The 18177-nt window shown below is 37.2% G+C and overlaps 1 protein-coding gene across 1 annotated transcript in view; it reads right to left on the bottom strand.

The window, feature by feature from the left end:
• CNGB3 (cyclic nucleotide gated channel subunit beta 3) overlaps nucleotides 1-16872 on the bottom strand; it is a 66226-nt gene extending 49354 nt beyond the window's left edge. Inside the window, exons 1-3 of the mRNA XM_054059017.1 lie at nucleotides 16697-16872; nucleotides 13751-13826; nucleotides 2873-2984 (exon numbers count right to left, since the gene is read on the bottom strand). Coding sequence (XP_053914992.1) covers nucleotides 2873-2984; nucleotides 13751-13826; nucleotides 16697-16804 — 296 coding nt within the window. The 5' untranslated portion in view covers nucleotides 16805-16872. The remainder of the gene's footprint in view (nucleotides 1-2872; nucleotides 2985-13750; nucleotides 13827-16696) is intronic.
• Between the last annotated feature and the right edge of the window lie 1305 nt (nucleotides 16873-18177).

Below are 18177 nucleotides of genomic sequence, written 5' to 3'. Positions count from 1 at the left end.
ACTAACTGATTGTATCTGGATGCACACATAACTGTGAGTCAGAACCACCTTGAGATAAAAATGCGTAGCATAAACATTTTTAATTTCTTTTTTACAGACAGATTGTCTTCTACTAATCAGCCACCTACCCGTCTGTTTCATAAGCATGTTGTAATTATGTTAACCATGTTTATGGGAGTTACCAGTTGAACTATAAGTGTGTAATAACATACCCCACAATGGCAAAAAAGGAGATACTATATTTAGTTTTTCATTGTTGACCTACCGATTCACATTCAAATGATGAAGTTATTGATAACATTTCCAGTCATTCTAATCAGAGATATTTTTAATTGCATATATTATATTATAAAGGTGTATGAATTATTCATTGTCACTGCAGTACAAAGACTCTCCTGGTGAAAAGAGAGGAAGCAGATTACATTCTCTATGAATGAAATAATCCATGTCATGGAAAGACTTTTGTTTTCTGTGATCAGCATAATCAAAGGGAAAAGCAATGAGGAGGAATTTCTACTCCTTTCTGGACTGGACTTATTCATTATATTCTAGTCAAAGGGATCTCAAACAGACTGGGGAGATAGACTGGCAGGAAATTCATGAAACTTAGCAAAGGCCAATGAAAGTTTCCATCCTGAGAATGGAAAACCTCCATGCAAGAATAAAGGCTTGGAGGTGACTGACTATAAAACAGCTTTGCATAAAAAACCTGGAGGTCCTAGTGGATGACAAATTGAATACTGTTTTCTTGCAGCAATGAAAGCTAACTACATTGCTTTAGACAAATCATAGCCAGCTGATTGAGGGGGAACAGTTATTTCCCTCTGTGTGGTACTTACATGGTTGCATCTCTACCCCGCTGCAGTCTTCCCTGTACATGAAAGCTAGCGACCCCATGGTGCAACACTGACAGATGACTATTAAAATGTCTGAGGACTAGAGGACAGGATATATGCTGAGAAAGCTGCACTTGTTCAAACCGGAGATGAAAAGTTGAGAAGAAGGTAATTGCAGTGTTCCACTATCTAGTGAATGGCTATCAAGAACATGGATCCAGATTGTTCTTGGAGGTGCATAGCAAGAAGTTGAGGGGCAAAAGAAGCAGTTTAGAGCAAAGGAAAATTTAATTATATGTAAGGTAATGGTTTTCATAACGGGTGGTCAAGTGGTTGAGCAGATTGCCCAGAGAAACTGTGGAAACTCTGTGCTTGGAGATACACATTCACAATTATACTGAACAAAGTTTTGGACAACCTTATCCAACTTGGGAGTTGGATCTAACCTCTAAATTTGCCCAGCACTTAGCAGGAGTTTGGATATCATTCCTTCTAGAGTAACCTTTCAGTCTGAGCTTTTTTATGAAGCTATTTACTACCTTCAGCAACAACATAGACAGCAGAATCAAGTGCATCCTCGGCAAGCTTACTGACAACACCAAGCTGAGTAGTGTGGTTGACATGCCTGAGCGATAGAACACCATCCAGAAGGACCTGGACAAGCTTGAGAAGTGGATGCATGTGAACCTCAAGAAGTTCAACAAGGCCAAGTGGAAAGTCCTGCACCTGAGTTGGGTAAAACGCTGCTGTCACTATCAGCTGAAGGATGAAGGGATTAAGAGCAGACCGGCCAAGAAGGACCTGGAGACACTGGTGGATGAAAAGCCAAACACGAGCTGGCAGTGTTCGCTTGCAGCCCAGGAAGCCAACAGTGTCCTGGGCTCCATCAAAAGAAGTGTGACTAGCACATCGAGGGAGGTGATTCTACCCCTCTACACTGCTCTTGTGAGACCCACCTGGATTACTGTGTCCAGCTCTGGAGTCCTTAGTACAGTAAGAGATGAACCTGTTTGAGCGAGTCCAGAGGAGGACCACAAAAATGATCAGTGTTGGAACATCTTTCCTATGTGGAAAGGCTAAGGAGAGTTGAAGTTGTTCAACCTGGAGAAGGGAAGGCTCCAAGGAGAACTTATGGTGGCTTTTCAGTACTTAACGGAGGCTCATTTGAAAGATGAAGACATGCCTTTTGGAGAGGCCTGTTGCAATAAGACGAGGGATAATCATTTTAAGTTGAAAGAGGTTAGATTTAGACTAGATATAAAGAAGATTTTTTTTACTATGAGACTGGTGAAAGACTGGAGTAGGTTTCCCAGAGAGGTGGTAGATGCCCCATCCTTGGAAACATTCCAGGTCAGACCAGATGGAGTTCTGAGCAACCTGGTCTAGCTGATGTCCCCGCTTACCGCAGGGATCTTATACTAGATAATCTTTAAAGGTTCCTTCCAACCCAAATGATTCTGTGCATCTATTCTTCTGTAATGAATGTAGACTAGTCCAAGATTATTGTTTTCTAGACTTCGCATTTATTTCTATTTTAGCAAAACCAATGGTGAAGTTTTATCCAAAGCTTGAATGACTCTAGATTTTCCCCTGAAGGAGACAGTCCTAATCCTCTGGTTGCAGACTAATGCTTATTTGATGGTATAACTCAGCAAAAAATGTGCAGAGTAAAAAGATTTTAAGTCAGAATGATGTGACAAACATTCCAGGTGTTCAGGACAGCTTCCTGGGACTTGTTCCTTCACTAAAGTAAAATAGTAATGACTGAGCAGCAGCCTTGTTAGATTCAATATATAAGTGTAGTTGAGCAAATCCTTTTCCTTATTCCTGCAGTTTAGGATGACATAAACAACAAACTATCAAAAGCACATACTAAATGAATACCTCATGTATATGGTTGCCTTAGAATGGAAATAAAGCTCTTCAGATCTTTAGAGGGTAAGAAAGAATTTTAAAGAAATGTAATATGGCACATAGAAATGTTAAATCAGGATGCCAGGAAAAAAGATTCAAATTTTTAAATTGAATTTACTCACTTAGCATCTTCTTTCCCATCATTGAGCTGATGCTCTTCCTGTTGAGTTGTCTTAGCTGGTTCAGATGGTTTTTCAGGTTTTGAAGGCTCAGGTTCTTTCACTGATACTGTACCTAGAAAAAGGTTTTTAAAGAATGATGATAATATTCTACTTTTGGAGGAATCACTGCTAAGTTGCCATTATTTCTTCAGTAGGCAAGCACTGCACAACACTGATTCTGGGACCTGAGTTTTGAATAATTTCCTGCATAAAACTATTGCAATACCATCTGTATGGAACATGTTTATGATGAGTATAGCTTTTAGCATTTGTAACTTATTCGTGGTTTTTATAATAGATGCGTCTATAACCAGCTCAACAATGGTCAATACAGAGCTTTTCTATATCTATATCTATATCTATATCTATATCTATATCTATATCTATCTATATCTATATCTATATCTATATCTATATCTATATCTATATCTATATCTATATCTATATCTATATATCTATATCTATATCTATATCTATATCTAAGATTTTGTGTGGTATGATAGAATTTTAGAGTAAAAGTAGATGTAGGGGATGGATAGATTTGTCTAGAAGTGCCTTGTGAAATGCAGGAAGAAATATGAAGAGTAGCTTGTTTGGTTATGTATAGCAAACACAAATGACACTGTTTATACTCCAGTGTTTGAATGGCATTAAACCTCCTGTTACTTCAGCTGCCATGACAGTCCCCTTTGTAGCCAAGTAAATTATGATTGAAATACATAACTAAGAATGTGAGTATGTAGAACTTTGACTAGTCTCTTACTTCGGTTTTGTTACAAGTAATTTTTTAGAAAGAGTTTAAGTGTAAAGTTTGTAGAGTTTGAAACAACCTATTCAAATGGTATAGTCTGTTGCCATTTAAGCAGCCTTATGTGCTTAGACTATTAGCCCCATATCTTTATTTTACGTCTTCCTGCTGAGAAATAATTTGAGAGTTCTCATCAGTCTGACACTTTGCAGAAAGGAGAAACAAACTCAGCCTTCATAAATACTTTAAGCAATATGATTATAGAGGAAAAATCTTGGCATCGAAGCATCATAGCAAATAAATCAGAAGCCTCTTGTTTGTGCTGTATTTTAAATTCAAGACAGCACAAAGAAACGCAGACCTTGGGTATTTTGGATACGTAGTGTAAGATTAATTTTCTGATAGTTAATCTCCATATTTAGAGAGTTGTTACTCGTTTCGGAGGGGTAAAAGGTGTTACAAGAGTAAATTGTAAAACTGCTCAGCTGGAATGTGTTTTCTTGAAATGGCCTTGAAGCAAAACTTAGTGAAGGACAGCAGGTCAGTTTGTTTAGAGCAGTTATAAACCAAAATACCTTCCTACTGTCATTTATTCAGATTTGAGATAGAACAGACACAATGTTTGTTGAGCTGAGTTTCAGACTTTTACCATATAGGCAATTGGTTATATGACCAGCAGGACATTTCTAGTATTTTTTCTTAGTATTTGGGTTAAGAAGTGAGAATGGCATGTGAGCCCTGCTACTCTTGCAAGAAATTAATTTCTTAAACAGGATCAAAGACAAGACCTAGACAGAGGTGTCTGTGGATTCTGCAGACATTCAAGCCACAGTCAGGAATTGAAGAGAAAGCAAAATAAAAACATGTTCCCCAACATGCTGGTCAACTGGGTTTTGAATTTGCAAGTTTAGGCGTTATTTTTCAAATAGTCCCTTGGAGAAATGTAGCATTATTGAGATTGAAGAGACAGTCTTCAGGATTCGTATTACTTAACACCTGTAAGCTGGGAAGAATTCCATTTAAAACTCTGACATTCAATTGGATTTATGGCTTAAATTGATAACAGCATCTTGCCTATTTAATGGAAATGCAGCTTGTTTTTCCTTTTCTGCAGATGTTAGTACTGCAGTACTATTTTGAGAAAAAGTCTGTTGAAAATATAACAGTAGGGGATGTTTCATCTTACCTAAAGGGTTTCATCTTACCTAAATGATTTCATTTTACCTAAAGGATCTGCCAGGGAGTTTTCAAGTGCAGAATAGCACACGTTAAGGGAAGTGAGGACTCCAAAGAGGACTGTTGCTGTTCCTGTCCCCATGAAGGTTCAAGAAAGGGTTTCTTACCATTTGATTACAGGAGTTCAAACTGCTATTCTGGGAGTTCCAGTCAAAAAGACTTTTTTTTTAGGAAGGAGAGATTTTAAAATGAGCTCAGGCTTCTAGCACAGTGAATGCATTCTCATCATGCAATAAAAATTATTTCTACAAGGAATTCCATAAACTTCCTCTGTAAGAAAATTGCTGAGGAGATGCAGTTACAGAAATTAAAGGGGGTTTGGGTCTATTTATAACTGACTAAATTGTGGGTCTTGCTACTGAACCTTAACCTGTTAAAATTCTATTTAACCCTTTTCTCAGGGGATCTCTACAAATGATGCTGCTGACTCTGTGTTTTCCTTGGCACGTAATACTCCTTTGGTTTTGTGGACAACATGACATGGTGTAGAAAAAAAGATGCAATAACCAAAAAATTCAGCACTAGCTGTGGTTTCTGCTCCCTTCTGAATTATGCTTTGTAGTTCCCAATTTTCCCTGCCCTGACTCCCCCAGCTAAAAAGCCATGTACTCAAAGAGTGACAGCAAGGCTAAACTCAAAATTTCTGTAGTTATCTCACCTTGGGAATTTCTTTGTTATAGTAATTGCCACTAGTTACATCTATACTAACGGAGATTACAACATGATAGGAACAACCAGGACAGTGAAATGGTGCTGAAGGCCTGGCATCCAAGCTATATTTCTGTGAGGCAGCTGTATTCCAAACCAGATCTATTTTGAGCATCTGAAGTAAATAATCAGCGGCAGCTCCATTAAAGTAGGTCAACTCACAGAGTGCTTCTACTTCAGTTGTATTCTAAAGGACCCAGCCATGCATTCCTATAGTCTTTTTGGTGAAAAAAACAGAGCACAGCAGGGGACTATCAGGAGATTTGTTTCAGAAGGGGATTCTTATTCTGTAATAAAATGCCAATTTAGACATACTACTTAGAGAAAGAGGCTCCTGAATTCATCTCTGCATGGCAACGTGTGTGTGGGAAGGGAAGACCACAAAGTAAAAATATATGATCCTTGTACCTAATCATACTATCGCAGAAGGATGATGGCTTCTTAGCCTGATAGATACTCTCAAGGTATTCAGTTTATCTCTAAACCCACACCAATCATTAAATGCTGATTAGATTCAGACTGTTGGAAAACATTATAGTCCCATGAATATTCCAAACTTGCCTGCAAGTTTTTCGAGTCCATGAATCTCCAGTACCAGCGCAGGACTTATTTGCATTATGATTAGTATATCCTAGAATTATGGAATCATAGACTAGTTTGGATTGGAAGGGACCCTTAAAAGTCATATATTCCAACCTCCTGCAGTAAGCAGGGACATTTTCACCTAGATGAGGTTGCTCAAAGCCCCATTGAAACAGATCTGGAATGTTTCCAGGGATGGGGCATCTACCACATTTGGGAAATGTGTTCCAATGTTTCACCACCCTCATCATAAAAATTTTCTTCCTTATTCTAGTCTAAATCTGCTATCTTTTAGTTTAAAACCATTAGTCCTTGTCCTATCACAAGAGGCCATCCTAAAGTCTGTCCTCCTCTTTCTTATGAGCCCCCTTTAATTACTAAAAAGCCACAATAAGACCACCTTGAAGCCTTCTCTTCTCTGGGATGAACAACCTCAACTCTCTCAGCCTTTCCACATAGGAGGGGTGTTCCATCTTTCTGATCAATTTTGTGGCACTCCTCTGGACCTGCTCCAAGAGGTTCATGTCTTTCCTGTACTAAGAACTTCAGAGCTGGGCACAGTACTCCAGATGGGTTCTCACCAGAGTGGGGTAAAGGGGTAGAATCGCCTCCTTGACCTGCTGGCTGTGCTTCATTTGATACAGTTCAGGATATGACTGGCCTTCCAGGCTGTGAGTGCACGTTGCTGGCTCATGTCCAGTTTTTCATTCACGAGTACCCCCTAGTCCTTCACTTCAGCACTGCTCTCAAACCCTTCATACCCTGGGCTACATCGATACCAGGGGTTTCCCCGACCCAGGTGCAGGACCTTCCACTTGGCCTTGTTGAACTTCATGAGATTCATATGTGCCAACATCTGAAGCTTGTCCAGGTCCCTCTGGATGGCAGCCCTCGGCAATGTCAACCACACTACTCAGCCTGATGTTGTCTACAAACTTGCACTTGATCCTGCTGCTTGTCATTGATGAAGATCTCGAACAGTTCTGGTCCCAGTACAGACCCTGAGGGGCATTTTTGATCTTCAGCTTTCACTTCACAATTTTGGACAGAGACCCTTGACAGTCTTTCCAATTTAGTTTAATTTCTTACTGCCACACACAGACATACACACACACTCTTGCAGAATAGACTGTAGCAGAGTATTTCCCATTTTTGCAGTAAAACAATAAAAAAAAGAATGCTTTGTGCTTATCTATAGATTTTAAGCCTTTTTTTATAAAGGCGTTGCGTTTCTTGGGTTTTTTTGTCTGCTACTCAAAATGCTGAATGTTAGGGGTTTTATTAAAACTGTAATAATCACATGAAATCAGGAGTTCAGGCTTTGCAAAAAGCATACTATTGTGAGGCTAAGCATAGCACTGGAAGAGCTGTCAAAGTCGGTTTTAGTTTGAACCCACTCCTGTAGGACCAACTCCACTGCAACTACATGCTATCATGAAGCTGTAGACGTTAGACTTAGGGACCTTTTTTCCAGAGAGAAAGCAGTTGGCATAGGCAGTTTGCAGTGTTATGTCCTGGCATTGATGACTTGTTATTCTTGATTCAAGAATATTTTGATTCTTCTAAAGCCTTCAGTCCTAAGTGTATATAAGTATTGGTGGATCCAAAAATCTCTGTCTAGCCCCATGAAGGCATTGCTGACTTCTCTTCTGGCAACAGACAATGTCAAAAAAAGACTGTAAAACCTGATGAGATAAATTCTGTCTTGTGGTCATGAATATTGTCATGATCCTTCCAACAGTAGAGCATAAAATGTTATATACTAACCCAGTAAGGACTTAGCAAACAGAAGGGCAGATTAAGACAGTCATTTTACAATAATTCATCATTTATATTACTTCCCAGTCCTGCTGTGACTGGCGGTCTTCAAAAGCTGTGAATTTGCAAAAGGCAACTACTACCTTTCCAGCCTGGCTGTGGCAACTCCTTCCTCTCAGTGTCTCCAAAAGTCAGCGTGGAAACTGGGGTGCTGAGCTGCCAGTCTGCTGTTCAGAGTAGGGGAAGAAGTTACCTGAACAAGCAGGCTCTCCATGCCAGCAGCAGCAGGAGGTTTAGCGACAGGAAAGAAAACACTTTGTGCAGTGGAAACCACCAGCCTTCGTGGTTATTCAGCACTGGAAGGTGTGCCGCTGGAGCAGTCAGACAATCTGAATAGCCTTCCTTCCAGAAAATAATGAAACATAGATTTTTCAGTCACTAGGCTGGCTTTAAAGTTTCTATTTCTTGGATAAGTTACGTCCAAGTATTCCATAGCCATAATAACTGTCCTTTAGCATTACAAATATTATTCTTATTGTAAGAAACAAAGAGAAGCAAAATGTCAAATAAAAGATTAGTTTTTAGAGAAAAATATACGAAAAAACGTGCACAGCTAGATAGTAGCAGTTAAATGTATGACTAAATACAGAGCAGAAAATGTACTTTTACTTTGTCATGCTTCAGAAAGGGAAGACTTTCTTCCCCAGAATTTCCAACCAGCAACATTGTCTTGTTCTGGTAAGACTGACCAGTATCTTGTATATGCTTCCCATTCTTTTCTAAACTGGTTTAGCATATGTGAAGATAGCACTTTTAATGGCTAAGTGTTACTTATAGGCTTTATATAAAAAGAAAATATTTTGCTGGGCTGCTTCTTTTGGCTGTGAAAAAACAAATAAATATTTGAAAGATGGCTATAGGGTTATGAAGCTGTCGGGAAAAATAAAAACACAGGAAACCCGTGGACAAAGAAGAGAAGAGGCTCCAGCTCTAATATTACAAAATACACACCTTTGTCACTTTCCAAGTAAGATTTTTTGAATAAATGATCTGTGTAGGGAAAAACAGTTCAGAAATTAATGGGGTTGAAGTAAAACAATCAGTAAGTAGGTCCCTTTTAACTCAACCCTCATCTTTAGTGCCTAACAAAAGTATTATAAAATTTATTTCCCGTGTAAAGAAAGAAAGTATGTTTGAAGAAGCTGCATTTGTTTTCTGAGCATTTAGCCCTGTCACTCATGTGAAAAATGAAGATCTAAAAAGAATTAATGACTTCACATCAGCAGGAGTGGAAGCAAGCTGATTAAACTGTTCAAATTCTTGGCAATCTTTAAAAAGTACATTTTATGGGAATAATAGTTGCCTGTTGACTGAGTGCCAGAGAAGACTATAAAGGATAAGAAGAAAGGAATAAGATTGTTATCTACAAGTCTATTTGTATTGACAGGTTTGGTTCATTAACCTGCAGTATATTTTATCAAAATGCTATACTTTATTTGTATTTTTCTGAAAGACAACCCACTATTTTAACCCTGGAGTTTGAGGTGCTAGGAAACAGGTTTTGTAAAACAGCTAAAGAGTCAGATTTGTGACATGCCAAAGTCAGGATTTAGGTGCAAAGTTTTGCATTTAATTCCAATCTCCCTTCTAAGGGGCTTATAATTCAGTTGTAGTCTACATATAGTCAGTTGATGCCTAATTAGCAGAAATTAGCTGGATTTTCACCACAACAAGATATTGTTACCCTCAATAAATATATGTTTCATTTATAACTGCAGGAAGAGGCAGTAACCATCCTTTATATAGTAGCTAGTGATCAAAACTTTTGTCTGAGAAGAGGAAATCTTGGCTCTAGGCCTTATTTATTTGCAATATGGTCATATATCCATTGTGAGAATTATTTCTTCCTTTTTTTAGAACATTCAGTGATGGTGTAATATAAATGCACACTGAAATCAAAGCTCTTCATTCCTCCTATAAGGTTAGTGTTTCAATTAACTTTTAGGTTAGTTCCAGGCTCCATGTTGTACTCTATCTTCTCAAACTTCATAGGTTTTTGAATTCTTTTCTGCATGATGGCCGAGCAATTAGGAAGGCCACAAAATTTACCCCCATGTCTCTCTAGTCTAGACTTTACGGCTAGTTAGGGAACTCTGTTGAAATGAGAAAGATATGGGTTTTAACTCCTTTATTATGAAAGAGTGGAGGTAAAACAGCTAGGCTAATACATGAAAAATAACAGCTTTGCTGCTTTTCTTTTTTCAGTCAAACATTTCACAGGTAAGCAAACGTTCCTTGATTAACTAAACAGAAGTGTACTCAGTGGGAAACAGTCTGGATTGGACTGAAGTTCCTTTTGGGTTGCTCTTCCTTTGAGGTGCTACACATTCAGGGATAGTGACTAAAATTCTCGGTTGGTTATATCTTTCTTTACTTATTTTTACTCTATCTCTACTTCTCATTTAGAATAGAGAATTTCTGACCCTGTCAAAAACGTGAAAATCTCATGCACAATGGAATGGTGCTAGAATTTAATATTCAGGCAGGTATATAATATTTTCTGAAGAACCTAGGCTCTGAAGATACCAAATATCACTGAAAAATAACATGATGATATCCCCGATGGGAGATTCTGTCTACTTTGTGATTCATAGGTGTAATTGTAGCATTATAGAAATACCTATGATAGTTTTAGTCTAGCTTTGTCATTAAAATCCTACCAAGAACAAAGCATTGTCAATATAGGCTTTAGAAAAAGCTGTATAAATACGTCTGAGAATCTGGAAAAAATCTTTGAGATGCTTGTTGACTTGGTGGAAGTAGGAACACCAAAACCAGAATATTGGGAAAAGGCCAGTTTTCAGTGAGACAAAAGTAAGAAGGAGATGAGGACAGATTTCAGAAAAATGGTACTTTACTGTGGTGCTGAGAGTGTTTAGAGAAAAGGGAAAGAAAAGGGATTAGTTGGAAAGACTCACGCTGGAAGGATCTCCAAGGAGTATGAAAGAAATTGAGAGATTTGATAATTTGAGAGAAAGATAATGCAAACGCCAGCTAGCAAATGGAGGATGGATGTGGCCTTCTAAATAGCATAACCATCAACAGACCTATTGAACAACAGTGTGTAAAACAAATGAAGGATTTGTATAGCCAGTCAGTTATGAGAGGTGATAAATATGCAAAGAAACTATAGCAATTGGATTCAATATCATGAACAACCTGTAATTAGGTGAATCACGCTTTGTTAAGTACATAAAGAAAATCAGGGAATAAATTAAAAAATTCATCCATTGTGAATAAACTGACTAAGCACAGAGAATTAATTACAGAGTAAAATAATTATGCAGAGAACTAATCACAAAGCAAGCTAGTGAGAGAGAGGGCAACTGAGGAGGTGGAGGTAAGGCAATGAGTAGCCAACAAAGCCGCCAAAAGCACCAGGTGTTACTGAGTGATGTAAGTGGCCAATTTTTAACCAAACTGGCTCAAAATGGGTCTCCTGCTGAATTCTCATTTGTGCTGGGAACATTGTGCTCCCTTGTGAAGTGCTAGGAGAAAGGGCAAAGGTGGTGGCTGATTTTGGCCATGTGAAAAGAAGGAGCTGAAGATAAGCTCTGCATAGTCTGTTAGTTTGTATTTCAGGACTGGAGCTGCAAAAGGGGACTATGGTTAGAGGCTCTACTAATCTATTTTATCCTGGTTATACCAGGGAAACTAATGAGAGATCTTGGAAAAGCTTGCTTTTCTTTAACTGCTTTTAACTTCTCCGTTTAACTAATCTCCCTTAACTAGTGGAGGAGATCTTGGTTGAGCCCTCACTGTGCTTTTAATTCTCTCTGAATTGTACATACATTGCAAAGTGCTTTCTCTAGTCTCTTGTCCTCTGCTTACTCATTGATATACTTTTTTTTTTCTTTTAGCCACTCTCCACATGATTTTAGGTTTGATACGGAGTTCACCAAGTTTTGCAGGAGCCTATGTAGACCTTCCTGTGAACTGCTTGAGACTAACCTCGCTTTTCTGTCCAAAGATAATGGAATTGCTTATACACCTTGGATGCTGAGGACATATGCACAGGGTGCTGGGATTCATAAGCTTCTCCTGAGGTCTGGCACCTGTCCGAGTTCTCTGGCTTGTACAGTTGTTGTCTGTCTAACTCATTAATACAGAATTGCAAAAGAAGAAACTGTCTTGTGACTGTTTGCAAATGAGACTTGAAACACCTTCCAGAAAACTATGGATCTAACCTCTGCTTCCCCCTCAAAAAAACCATGGAGCCTAATTATGTTATTTTATTTTATTATATATTTATATATTATATTATAATATATATTATAATATTATTATATTATATAATTATTTTATTTTCCTAAAGTGATTGATGAGGTTGTTGCTTCTATGCCACCAGTTATCTTACCTTGTACTTTAGAAGAGGGAAAAAAAGGTAGTTTAATATATACAAATACAGGTTAATGAATTAAAAATTTGTTAAAATTAGATCAGATTTGGGATAGAAACAAACAAAAAAATCTACAATGACATTTCATTGTGTTCTAGTGTAGCATTTGTGTATAAAATTGTGAAAAAGCTAAGAAACATCAGATTAGATTTTATTCCGTTGTTGCCTTATTACTACAGTAAATTCATATCAGATTTTATTTTCCCTTCATTTGGTGCTACAGCCATTATATAACAAGATAATTGCATTGCATGTTTAAAGTTTCATTATATGAGAAAAGAAATTGTGGTTCTTGTTATGATTACATGAAGCACAAGTAAGGATTATGCATGTTTCTTTCAGTCTTTTTCCTGTTGCTCCTCTCTCCTTAAACAATCTTTATAATAGAATGCTGGAGGTTCTTCAGCTTTTTCTTTTCTGCTCCAGTGAAATGAACCTGAATTGTTCTCCCAAAGGAAAAACATGAGGTGACAGGGAAACTGGACTTGGTGTTTTTCTCCAGTACTGGAGGATGGACAAGGAAAGGACTGTGAGGAAGGGACTAGGAAATTCTATGAGGGAGAGAAGAGGGGTCGTAGCCCAGTAATAGCTGTTGCTTCACCTATCCTAAGCCTTTATTTTGATAGCTGCTGCAGTGCTCATTCTGGCTCCGATATTAGCAAAACAGACTTGGCTATTGGGAGGTGGGGGAAGCGAGGGAGAATAGCCATGGCCAGCTGCCACTGTTTTCAGAAACAAGCTGCTTAGGCAAATAATTACCTTGTATTACTGCCCTGAGCAATATGGTCCTCTGTTCTAGTTCTGGATAGCTTCTGAACAGTGATGGCAAATAATTTTTAGCAGCATTGCTTTCTTAAAATTTTTTTTTTTGCTTTTTGTAAATAGATTTTCAATGACTTCAACAGAAGATTGGAATGTCAGAAAAAATCTAGTTTGTAGAAATGTAGTTTTTTACATATGAGAAGTACACACAAAAGATACATTATAAATATTCAGTTTTCTTTCTTAAGCTACAAAATACTTCTATTTTAAAGTAAGGTTTCTAAGAAGTCAACGAATAAGACAGATTTTATTGGATTAGCTGATTAAAGTGGATGAGCTCATGAAGGGACTACGTGCTTGAAAACTTGTTGCATTTGTTATTATTGGATAGTGCTCATATTTCTGTAACAAATCATTGGTTTGGGGTCAATGGGAATCCAAAGTTCTTAATTTCTTCCACAAACAAATATTGAGACCAGCACCCATCAGAACATTTGGAAGAAGACCAGATTTTTACAGGCCTATATAGTGCACGTATATTTTGTGCAGATAATCTTTGAATATTCATAAATGACTTATTACTGACCTTCTTGCTTTGTTGTAGGTTCTGCTTTCTTGTTGGCCTCTTCTTTCTGTGGTTCATCTGGTTTTTTATTTTCACCCTTAAAAATATAAACAGAATTAGAAACTGTTTAAGCTCCTTGTTTAGAATGATAAAGACGTTTTGGTGTCTGCAACATCCTCCTAAGAATTTGACCTACCAAGCTGATACACACTGAGCTTTATTCCTGGATGTTCTCTGAGTGTTCTTGGACAACACTTTCCATATATGTTCACAAAAGGGCTTGGATGCTCAAATCATGATATCTTCACATCTGCTGTGCAAACCCAGTTTACTTAGCCTGAAGCTCTGCTGCTGCATGTTCAAAGGGCTTCCTTCAAGTTGTCAAGGCTGACTTGTTCACCTCTGCCACTCAAAATCCAGTCTGTCTCTCTGAATTAGTCATTCTTCTGCATAAGTCTTCTGCTGGGCTAATAGACCTGGTATGTTTTCAACTACCTTACCACAATGACAGATGTCCATCTTTACAAAACACAAAGACAGTATGAACTTTCACTGCAAAAAAATTAGCTTATTCTCATGCATGCGAACCAAGACCTCGTATACCCATACCTTGGTTTGTCTTGGCTTTGACAGCCATGAGTGGCCTGTGGAGGAGGGAGTGAGAAGTGCATGTGTTCACAGTGCTATGTAACAGAATAGTGCTAATCAAGCTCATGAGTGTTATTTAACTGAGATAGAACTAATTTTCTTGATGTTTATAATGCTGATTAGCAGAGAAAGATATTAGATAGTACAAGTACATAGAAAATCATTTGACTTTAGGAGAGTTCATGTCTTCATGCACTTTTTTCCCCCCTCTCTCTCTCCAGACTTACTGACCTTTCTTTGAGTTTCTGAGATTAATTTGGAGTTTGTCTTTTTCTATGAAAATATTTGGTTTTTCCTATCTACTTTTATTCAGAGAATTCAGCACTGAATTTCTAATATAAACTCATATATATAAAATTAAAGTATATTATATATACATACATAGAAAATGTAAATTAAAAGCCCAATGAATCTAGCAGTACTTCCACAATGTTTTGTTGTAAAGGTTGTTTTCTTTGTTTCAGGAGTCCTCCCAACAGCATAAGAACATTAATGTGAGAATAGTGCTCTACAGTTACCAGAAACTAGGCACATTTCTCATTTTCTCTTTAGATGATATCTCCTAGCAGGCAGAAAATGTCTTAATACCTTGACCCATTCATCTGCCTCCGTCTTCACTATATGTCTAATAGAGGAGGCTGATGGTGATACAATCTGAGTGTTGTGCTCATGTATGGAATTATTCTGGTGAAAAGAGTAATCCATGTCTCCAGAGAAATCTAAATATGTATTTTTTCCTATAGTAGTTAGCCTAGTGAGGTGTCAGGCTACACATAAGTCAGGTGATGAGACTCAGGACTTTCTTCTTTCAAGATGATGTTTTATTGATGATTAAATCTTACAAACATTTATGTTTCCGTTAGTTTTACTTAAGACTGTAGAATTTGTGGAACACTTGTACATGTAAATCAAAGTCCCTAGAAGTAAAGTCAGTCTTTGTATATGCTCAGCTGTTGTGAATGTATTAAAAGATGATGCTTAGTTAAAATCAACTTCATAATGTTGGAGTTTCAGTTCTTTCATTAAGCATGAGTCGAGATTAATAGCTCGGGATGATACTAAAGAACTCATTTTGTTTTTCTAATTATTTGATGAAACCCTGATCTGTTGCTATTTTGCCTTGTAAAGTTTTGATTATGTCAAGCTGGAGAAAAAACAAAACTCTCTAGGGCGTTACTGGAAAAAATAAAAAAAAATCAAAGGTAATAAGTGAAAGAGTATAGAATCATAGAATAATTTAGGTTGGAAAAGAACTTTAAGGTCATTGAGTCCAATCATTAACACAGCAGTGTTATCTTCACCACTTAATCCTGTGCCTAAGCATCACATCTACATGCACCACCAAGTGCGGGGTTTCCACCACTTCCCCGGGCAGTCTGTTCCAATGCTTGACAACGCTTTTGGTGAGGAAATTTCCCCTAATATCCAACCTAAACCTTCCCTGGAGCAGCTTGAGACTATTTCCTCTTGTGCAGTTGCTTGTTACTTGGGAGAAGAGACTGGCACGCACTTCTCTACAGCCTCCTTTTAGGTAATTGTAGAGACTGACAAGGTCTCCCCTCAGCCTCCTTTTCTTAACACTGGATGGCCTCACTTCCCTCAGCCACTTCTTCTAAGACTTTTGTTCTAGATCTTTCACCAGCTTCATTGCCCACCCATTATTCTCTCATTTTAATATATTAAAATATTTTAATATATTTCATTAATTAAAATAGATTTCATTAATTAAAATGAAAAGAACGAGTTCAGTAAAATTCTACTAAATAAAAAAATACAGGCTTTAGACTAATATGACTTCCTGTATTTTTCAAACAGGAGTTATATTAGTAAAGCCTAGGCAAAGAATATACTTCTTTAAAAAACTACTAAATTACCTAGCCCTTCCAGCAGCTGTTGGGAAGCAAGCTAGCATATACCTGTATGCCACTGCAATATTCAGAGAGGATATACTGATACTTTCTGCCAACAGGGAACAAGATGAAGAGGAATAGGAATACATCAAAACATCAAAACCAGCCGTACCAGTATTTCTTATTCTCCGTTTACAATGTTGATCTAGATGTTTTATAAGCTTATACTGTTTCAAATTAGCCCTATTTGGAAAGCAACTTGCAAAAGGAGGAAAAATGTATTTTATTCATAAAGAAAAGGCAGGAAGGAGGATGGGAGTAAAGACATATATTTGATTTTGCTAAATAAAATTGATACAGTGCACAGTAAATATGTGTGAAAATCTAACCTTTGACACTTACTTATATAAATACTTTCTATAGCAAAGGTAAAATTAATTAGTCTATATTAAACAACAAAAAACTGTACCTGGCCTGTAGATTCCTTGGGTGGAGGAGGGGCAGCTTCATTCTTGCAGACTATTTCTTCAGGTGATAATTTTGCTCTAGAAAATACTGCTTTTATTCTTTTTAACATCTTGCCTAGTCAGCTCTCCTGAAGTCTCTGTAACTCTTTTACCATGAACAGGTATATAGCACATGTTTTCTTGCCATCAGTAATCAAGCCAATTAAATACTTAATCAGGTTTAGGTCTGATTAATGCCTTAAAGCAAATCCTTGCACAGTCTGTTTCAGTGACAGTTTTTCCTCACCATTTGTACTTTTGTCTTATGTTGTAGGCTAGGTTATTTTTAGTCTCAGTGGTTACACTATATACAGACTCAAATTTTCACTTACAAAGTCAGAGGATAGTGAACACTTTTGTGTTAGAAGCAATGAGTGTTTAATCTTTTATTTACTGGATATTAACCATTTACAGAAAATGAAGTTTTAAGTCCTAAAGACACCTGTAGTTTAACCAGAAAATGAAAAAGATTAATTGACCAATAACCACCAGCCACTCACTAAATTACATGAGATCTCAAGAGCTTTAATACCTTTGTAGTTGGGAACTTCTTAAAGTTTTGTTTTATTATTTTTTGAGTGAATGACACTAAAGGTCTTCTGTCAGGGTTTGTTTTAGATAGTCTATACCTGGTTTTATTCCAGCCTTCTTATTTTAAAACATGGAAATAATTTCAGCTCTCGTTTTCCAATGTATTTACAGACCACACTATTTTAGGCAGAGTCTTAGCTACAATTTAATGAGATTAATTTTCAAATTAATGTCCTAAAATTAGTAAAATATCATTTTTATTGAGCTTTTATCTAGGGTGTAATTTTGAGATTCTATGAGTTTTGAGTCATCCTATATAAACCTCTATAAAATCAAGCATGGTTTAGTTTAGAGGTAAAACTCAGTTTCAAACACCTTTAGTGCTGTGTTAATTCAACTCTTATTAACAAGAATTTTTACAACTTGTCTCTTTTTGTCCTTAATACCACTTTATTTATTGCTAGTATATGCCTTCACCTTAAGCTCTGAATTTGAACTAACAGATTATAATTTAATTATGCTAGGTATCAAGAAATACAGAAACCAACTTCTTTGTGTCATTTCCATAATTAGATATTTAGCAATGTCCCATTGATGTCCTCCTTGGGGCTTCTATTGTCTGGCAAGAATGATTTCTAATCCTTATTCTAGCACAGTAATAACTGTAAGAATGAGCCAATGATTTTCATGAGTTAGTTTGTAAGCTGTTTTCCTACATCAACACTTAAGAGGCAGACCTCGCAATAGATGTCTGGACTTTGTCTTGTAATTGGGAACACCCTCACATCCATGATTTCATAGTTGTTAGATGCAGCAAGACCTCGGAACCGCCCTTTTTACTAAGGTCTGTATTCTGGTTTACTTTAAAAGCAATGCAGTTCTTGGTAAGGTTTCAGTCTGTGTTTAAGCTTAA

Source organism: Cuculus canorus, chromosome 2 (genome assembly GCF_017976375.1).
Source record: "Cuculus canorus isolate bCucCan1 chromosome 2, bCucCan1.pri, whole genome shotgun sequence".
NCBI classification, from domain to species: domain Eukaryota; kingdom Metazoa; phylum Chordata; class Aves; order Cuculiformes; family Cuculidae; genus Cuculus; species Cuculus canorus.
This window is presented reverse-complemented; position numbering and strand designations above follow the sequence as displayed.